We start from the raw sequence: 8,638 nt of genomic DNA on the forward strand, positions 1-8,638 counted from the left end.
ACGGTCCGTATATATCTGAATATTTGTTCTCTTTTTCTGCTAAGCTCACTTTGCTTTTTAGAAATAAAATATGACAAATCTTTCTAGATGTTGAGGACTTTGGAAACATTCCAATCTATGCTGGATCAGAGGAAGAAACAGCTGCTGAAAAATACCAGAAACTTCAGAACAAACGATTAGGACCACGGAGGCCAAAGTAAGCCACCAGTTTTCTTGAAGGCACATGGAAGAGATTAAAATGAAATGTGCCACTGTTATTGACCTCTGACGGTCATCAAAAGTACAATTGGTCATTTTAGCTGTTGTTCTTCTGCACAACACCACAATGAAGGAGTTTAATAAACATTTGCAACAATTTAGGAGGATCCAAATCACAGAGGAATCCCTTCACCCACAAAAACATATTGAAAAGGTGTTTCAGTCAATTGACTGTTTGATCGATGACGTGCTTTTGTGTGTTTGTGTCTCTACAGAACTTTAAAGGAAAACATTCTTCATTTTATCTTATGGTCTCTCCCATCAGTTTTCTTAATGAAGTAAGTTTACTGATACTGTGCTTTTAAAATTGCTCATGTTACATTAGGAGAAAACCCTTTAGTTCAAAGTGGTTAAATAAGTATTATACCATAAATACTTCATTTCAAATTAAAAGTGTTATTCTTAAACGTTTGTAATTGGAAAACTAGAACGACCCCATCCTATTTTTCTCTCTAAAACCAAAGCGATTCTTCTCCCGTTTTGTTTCAGGAATGCCATAGTGCCCAGCAATACACTTTATGTAAGATGGGAGATTTTTCGGATCGTATTAGCCATCGCAGTGAGCATCATGTCCTCTTTGCTTTTTGCGTTTTTACACTACAAAATAGAGCTGTGGATCGCTTGTTACGCACTCGGAGTGCTTTGTTGGATAGACATATACATCCGCATGCATGTTGCTTTCTACCAAGACAACGATCTTCAAGTCGACCCGCTGGAAATAGCGCATCACTACGTCAGAACCGGCTTTCTTGTGGATTTCATAACCTGCTTTCCCTGGGAAATCGTGGGTTGGCTGGTGGTTTCACCCTACAGTGAAAATGGCTTTTATGCCAATAATGAAGCATTGCATCTTTACGCATACCTGAGGATCCCTCACATTTTCCAATTATACTGCGTGCCTCTTGCGTTTGCATACCTGCAGGAAGATATTACTAGAGAAAAGAACATCATCACTTTCCTGAAGTTGTTGTTATACTGTGTTCTTTTTATACACTTCAGCACTTGCATTATGTTTGCAAGCGTTTGCCCTGCACAAGATCTTCACGGCGATGTGCGAGGTTATTTTTTACCGATGATAAAGCACAACTGTACACCGTCGTCTTGGGTGTTACACTTGAACAGCTCATTTGATGTTGACTATGGTATGTTTTTCTCTTCAGAACCTTGAACAGTGCCAGTTTTTGGATTGAATTGCTGTTTGTTTTATTTGTACACTGTTTTTCATATTGCAAATATAGGTATACGGGTTTTAATATACAAGCATGTTAAAATGGCAATAACATAACATTGTATTTCTTTCTTTCTTTCTTTCTTTCTTTCAGACACTATAACTTTCCCACAGTTGTATTTAGTGAGCTTTTACTTCGCCACCACAACAATGTGTGCCATTGGATTTGGAGACATCTATCCTCGTGAAACTTTTTCGGTAAGGACCGCAGTAGCAGATTATTCAAATGATGAGTGAATCTCACACATCTAGTAAAATACTAGAATGAACTATTTATTAAATGTAAGCACCTTACCTCAGTTCTCATTGTACTGCATACTTTCCAATACAATACCTGCTTGGGAAGTATTACTGAATATTGTAATATAATACTTCTAATGCTCTCCAACATTTATTTATTTACAATTAAGCCTTCATGTCGTTAATGTAAACAACAACAAGAAGTTGTAATATGCTACAGTAAAACTCGTAACTGGTTTAACATACATTGAATAGCCATGACATATACAGTACAAATATGTAAAAGATTTTATGAGATATAACATTTAGAAATAATGTTAAATATTCGGTTTGGAAAGTATAGAATTTGAATTACAATACATCTTTTGAAAAGTAAAATCTACATTCAGCAAGATGATACTTTTACAGTAAAATATGGTAAACATTCAGTTTTTATTATTACAATAAACATAATGTTTTATGTTTTAATAGTTATATTATCAAATATAGTTTTTATTCTAAAAGTAAATAGACAGGGGTCTATTTTTATTTAACTTTCTTTTTTTCCCTACTGATCTTTCTTTGCTCATTAAACTTTCAGAAAACCATCACGATCTTTGTCATTATTGCTGCAATGCTGTTTTGGGGCTGGTTATCCGGCACTATCACCGCTATGCTGGCCAACAAAGATGCTGTCAGATCTGCTTACACAAAGAGAACCGACAGCATGAAATTATTCTTAAAGGTACTTTATATCATAAACATGCATTTCTGTCGTATTAACTTCATACAAAACTTTTTGAACTTTCATGATTTTTTTTCTTTTATCAAGAGCCATAATATCACTGGGCCTTTATATGAGAGTATCGCTCGATTTTACACTTTCCGATGGATACGCACAAAAGGAATTGATCAGGACAAACTGTTTGAGTATTTGCCCACTTCACTAGTTGGTGATATATCAACAATTCTTTATGCAGATTTTATAGCAAAGGTAAAATATATTCTTGCTTTTATTAATGTATAGTGTGCTGAAGTTCTGTAATTGTATGGTCTCTTTACTTACCGCAGGTGTTCGGTCTGAATATCCAGAGGGAGGAAAGACAAGAATCTGAGACACATGTGTTGTCTTCTCTCAACATCAAAAGAGCAGGAAAACTCAAAGTAATCGCTTCTATTAAATCAAACCTTCATTTGCTTCTTAAAGTCCTTTTCATTTACGGAAGTCACTTAAATGTATTAGGTCTGAATAAACTGTCAGTCTAATAATGACGAGGTGTTGTTGCAGAAGCCATTTTTTGAGATGATGTTGACAAAGGATTGCAGGGAGCACTTAGAAACTGATGGATGCTTCATTCGCCTGTTAGCCAGAAAGATTTACCCGTCCCTTTACAGAGCCAACGATTACATATTCAAGAAAAATGACTTTGGAGAAGAGGTATATTTTGGATAAAATTATTATTGTCTAATAATAATAATATTGTATAAGCCACCTTATTAAGATTCGTTCAAATTAGCAAATGCAAATGATATATCCACCATTTCACCTGAAAGCAGTTTGTTTTTCAAAATATGTTTTTCATAGATGTACTACATCGAAAAGGGAGAGGTGGATGTGTTGTCGAACAATGACTGTGGGGTTGTCAAATTAAAAGCTGGACAGTATTTTGGGGAGAGAAATTTGCTGTTGGGAGAACCAAGAGCTGCCTCACTAAGGTTCATATTCCTTTTCTTACTCTCTCTCTTGTGGTACATCAAACATGTTGGTATATTGGGAATGATGGTGAGGCTTGAACTGTGTTTCTTTTAAACAAGAAAGCACTCGGAAGAGGAATGATTGGTGAGATTTACATGCAGAGTTAACAAAGTTAAAGGGCTAGTTCACCCAAAAATAAACATTCTGTCGTCATCTTCTCACCCTCAAGTTGGTCCAAACCTGAATGGATTTCTTTGTTCTGTTGAACACAGGAAGGTATTTGTAAAAATGTAAGTAACCAAACAGATCTCATCTCCAATTGACTCCCAAAGTATTTCTCATCCTGCTATGGCAGTAAACGGGGATGAATCTGTTTGGTGTCATTCTTCCAAATATCTTTAGTAGACCAAAACAATTCATACAGATTTGAAACAATCATGTTACAGTAAATAATGACAGAATAAAAAAAATTTGGGTGAACTGTCCCTTTAAGTGTTCGTTCAATTTTTTACCCTCGACTTTCTTTACAGAGCTGCAACAAACTGCGATTTATATGTTTTATCAAAGAAAAGTCTTGATGAAACATTTCAGTATTACCCAGCCATTTACAAGCAATTACAAAGAGCATGTGCGATAATGAAAGAGCAGTTATACAAGGAGGATCATCGCATAAACCTGAAAATATCCAAAAAACCTGAATCTGCAGCAGTGGTTTTCCTCGGACAGACTGGATGTAAGTGTTTTTTTACATGTGCTGGGTCCCAATTCGCCTACTTATACTGTGCACTAAACGTAAGTACTGTTTTTGTAATTGAAAAGTAGTGTGTTGCAAAACAATATGCACGCACTGGGACATACTAACAGGAAGCTATTATTACACGGCTCGTTGGAATGCTTGATTCTGATTGGCCAGTCGCGACATTTGCAGGTTCGTTATTCCCAGATAACAACCTCTCAAAACTAATAACACACGCTAACCCGGATGCAGCACATCATTTTGACATTTTCTTTGGCGAATTAAATATAAAAATGTCTTTTAATAACATATATGACATTATATTCACAAACGATTAACCAAATTGCCTGTCCGTGACATTTGAACGTCGTTTCTTACCTTAAAGCCGAAAGTAAACGAAAGGTCTGCATTCGGTAAAAATGTTAATTTAGTGACACATCAGTTATATCATTTATTAATTCAGTGGAGCATTACTAAACCCCGCCTACTCACTGTGAGTTGTGGAAGTAGTAGACCTTCCGGAAATCCTTGGAATACTCTTTTCAACATACTACGATTTGGGACGTTCTTATTCTACTATTTAGTACGGATAGTGTGCGGATTGGGACACAGCAACTGATTTATACTGCATTAGCCTGGTCACACACACTGTGTAGCATGTATCCAAAATGTTCAGCTCACTGTAACCCTGACCAACAGCGACATTTTAATTTTCACCAATTCTAAACAAAATGAAGAACAAAACACATAGGTTTGATACGAGGAGCCTCATCTAGCTCGACTTGTAAAGCAAATCTATCGAAGTCTAGATCTCCGTCAGATGAACACATGTACTGTGACGCTTGTTTTTCTTACAGATTTTAAACAGTATAAGGAGTGTATGTCTGAGGCAGAGCACACGAATCTGTACAGCGCTGGGTGGACAGCAGTCAAAGAAATCTTCATGAGTCTTTTCATCCTCTCGAAAAGAATACAAAATAAAACCATTGACCCCGAGAACACTTTACGACTGGCCTATCAGTATATTTCATGTCTCCTGATCACCGTCCTTTTCTGGGCAACAACATACATGGTGTGTATTCTGCACAGTGACAATTTACTTGTCATAAGGATGGTTCCTCATACAAAGGACTACGGTCTCCTCTCTCATTCTTTCCACAGCACTCTGTGTCTGACGTTGACTGGTATATCTTCTTGCTAACACTGATTATTGAATCCATTATGATGATCGAGGTAAGTTGCATTAGGGATGGAGGTCTTCATTCAGCTCTTTTGCAACACTTTGACTTATTTCGTGCCTCCTTTCGTTCAGGTCATCGTGAAGTTTCACATGTGTTATTATGATGATAGCGGAGCATACATTTCAGACTACGTATTGACATCCCAGAGCTACTTGAAGAGCAAAGTGGGATTTGTGTTGGACGTGGTCTGCTCACTTCCATACAGTATGCTATTTTTGCACCCAATGTTCAGCAAAGAGCTTTCGACGTTCCTCTCCGTGATTGTTTATGCTCGCATGGCTCACTTACCTCGGCTCATTACACTGTTAGTGTTCATGTGGAAGGAGGAAAAATTAATAACGTCCAAGTATGTGATACTGATATTGATCCGTGAAGTGTTCATTTTTCACATCAGTATAGCAAATACTGCATTGTTGTTGTACAGAAAAGGCATTTCAATTGTTTTTCTTGTTTTGTTTTCAGTCTGTTGTGGATTAGAATCATCAAGTACTTTGTACATGCAGTTCTCTTTGTGCACTGCGGGGCAGTGTTGTGCATTTTATTTGTTAGGATGTATGGCATGCTGTCGTGGGTGGGTGCGACAGGTATAGGATTTTTATCAACTTTAAGAAACATGTGTATGACTTTTTATCACCCCAAATTTAATATTTAATGTTGTTGCTTTGTTTTTCTTCACAGAAATTTTCTTCTTCCCTGAAATGTATAGATATGCTTCCTACTGGGTGATCCAAATCTACACAACGACGGGTTACGGTGATATAGTCGCAAAAACCTTCGGGGAAATGATCATGTGTATTATGGTAATGATCCTGTCAAAAATGCAAGTCGTTTTTATCATGGGACATCTCACATCTACTCAAACAAACAAGAGGGTTCTCCAGGAAGCCTATGAAGAAAAACTAGAGGTAATTCAAAACCAGTTCAGTTCCTGACACCTGTACTTGCTATTCGGGATTTGGAGAGGAAAAAGTGTGCGTTTTACCTTCAGTCCTGTTGTTCTGTACTTAACAATGACTTGAGTTTGGTAGTGATACTTCATCCAAAAATGAAATTTCTGTTATCATTTACTCACCTTCCAGTTGTTCCAGAGAAGGATATTTGGAAGAATGCTTATAACCGGACAGATTTTGCCCCCCATTGACTCCCACAGTTGGAAAAAATACAATGGCAGTCAAAAGTGTCCCAGAACTACATTATTCAAAATGTCTTTTTTTTCTTTTGTCTTTTGTGTTCAACGGAACAAAATAAAATGATAAAGTAGTATTTTTCCTACTATGGGCAGGGGCATAAATCTCATTTACCAGTAGGGGGGACAATAAACATAACATTTCTCAAGCGCAATTTTTGAAGGGCACACTAATACAGTCAAAATTGTACTTACTATGTCACAATCTGATTTATGTGTAGCGAGGGAGGGGATATCAACTGTTTCTAAATTTACAACGTAAATTTGTATTGTTTTCTAATTAAACAATTAGTTTAGGTAGACATACATATACCAAGCACAACAGACAGTGCTGACTATGGGAGTCAATGGGGGGCAAAATCTGTCTGGTTATAAGCATTCTTCCAAATATCTTTCTCTGCGTTCATCAGAACAAAGAAATGTATCCAGATTTGGATCAACTCGAAGGTGAGTAAATGATGACAGAATTTTCATTTTTGGGTGAAGTATCCCTTTAAATAAGCATGATATCTGTTTTAGACCATTAAGACATACATGAAGCAGGAGAGAATCCCGACCGTCATACAAAAGCGTGTCAAGGAGTTCTATAGTTATCGATGGAATCGCATCAGCGGGACAGACGCAGAAGACTTGTTCAAAGACATCCACACCTGTTTGAAAATGGAGATTTTGTCAAGGTAAAACAAGATATACCTGGGATTATGTCAGTATCAGCCACATTTCAAATTTTAACTGTACTTGAAAATATTTGAATGCTTTTGAATGATGTGATGATTTGAATGATTTTGCTTGTCTGCAATCCCTTGCATGTGGTTACACTATGCAGCATCTGTAAGGAGAATTTGAAAGCGCATCAGCTGTTCTGCAGCTGCCCTGTTCCATTTCTGAAAGAACTTTGCACCCGTATGATCATCAGATGTTTTCCTATTGGTGAGCAGCATTTTGGGGATATTTAAACTGAACGGCTTCCTCTTTATTTGTGAGAGCAACCGAATACTTTTCTCGTTTCAGGGGAATTCATTTACAGAAAGGGAGACGTTGGGACCGGAATGTATTTAATATTAATTGGCAACGTGAAGATGTGCGCAGACTCGAGAGGATCAAAGATCATTCAGCGTCACTGTGTGGGAACAACTTTTGGGCATCAGTTTTTAATCAAACGCACCCTTTTCAAAGACACTGCCATAGCAGAAAACTATGTCGATGTCGCCATACTGTCCAAAGAATCTTTTGAAGCTGTGGGTTTGTTATATCCAAGTGTTATGAGGAAGCTCCTAAAGAAATCTTTGAACGTTCTAAAACAGTTGTGAAGCGATTTATAGCGTCCAGCAGTTGCTTAGTGACTTTATTGTAAGTGATGATTGTTAAATTTGATGAGAAATACTTCACACAGTAGTTTAGAAGTATAAGATGTATACGTTTAGCTTAAAAAAATTCAATAGATAACTAGGTTTTTTTAATATGTATTGTGACTTCAAAGTGTTTATATATATTTGTTTATATTTTGTTCTGTCTTTTAATTGAAATGTTTGAGAAACCACATTCTTCCTTGTAGACCTGTGCATTAGTGTCCTGCTGCATGAATATAAGAATTCAACTTTCTGCTGATAATTGATGTAAGAAAATACTCTTGACCCTAACATTGCAACAAGGAAACTGGGTGTATATTTGTGTGCTAGTTTAAATCGAATCGCATTTAGCTGAATAAAAGTATTTTAAATGGAAGTTTGTAAACCTGTTTTATTTGTAACGTATGTATCTGGCCACTAGATGCCACTCAATTCCTCCCTCGAGTTTGACAGTTTTTTACAATCGCTATGACAGTTTTTTTATTACATTTAACAAGTTTCCTAAACTCTTAACACGGTTAGCATAACATCTGTCTTTGTAGGCTATAGATTTAACACATTTCTTGTTGCTATGACACAAAATGCATACAGTTAACACAAATTTAAAATGCTTGAACTTCTTTTACACACAAGCTCAACCAACAACAAAACAATGTAATTTTACAGCCAAATTTACAAATGCTTTCACACTGTATGTCAGAACAGATAACACCATGTTCTAAACA

General features: G+C 36.6%; 1 protein-coding gene across 1 annotated transcript; it reads left to right on the top strand.

Moving 5' to 3' along the window:
* The first annotated feature begins 3,937 nt into the window (after positions 1-3,937).
* Positions 3,938-8,287, top strand: cngk (cyclic nucleotide-gated potassium channel). Its single transcript, XM_079486955.1, has 9 exons — positions 3,938-4,134; positions 4,995-5,209; positions 5,299-5,370; positions 5,450-5,724; positions 5,841-5,962; positions 6,057-6,283; positions 7,084-7,241; positions 7,391-7,494; positions 7,576-8,287. The coding sequence occupies exons 1-9, from the start codon at positions 4,038-4,040 to the stop codon at positions 7,872-7,874; spliced, it is 1,569 nt and encodes a 522-aa protein (XP_079343081.1). The 5' UTR covers positions 3,938-4,037; the 3' UTR covers positions 7,875-8,287.
* Positions 8,288-8,638: the final 351 nt, after the last annotated feature.

Source organism: Barbatula barbatula (genome assembly GCF_947034865.1).
Source record: "Barbatula barbatula genome assembly, chromosome: 22".
Lineage (NCBI taxonomy): Eukaryota > Metazoa > Chordata > Actinopteri > Cypriniformes > Nemacheilidae > Barbatula > Barbatula barbatula.

Excerpts from the sequence above, each read along its gene's own strand:
- cngk (XM_079486955.1), top strand. The coding sequence starts at position 4,038 with ATGAAAGAGCAGTTATACAAGGAGGATCATCGCATAAACCTGAAAATA. Across the intron at positions 5,371-5,449 it reads AATCCATTATGATGATCGAG|GTCATCGTGAAGTTTCACAT; the intron begins GTAAGTTGCATT and ends CCTTTCGTTCAG. Across the intron at positions 7,242-7,390 it reads AAAATGGAGATTTTGTCAAG|CATCTGTAAGGAGAATTTGA; the intron begins GTAAAACAAGAT and ends TACACTATGCAG.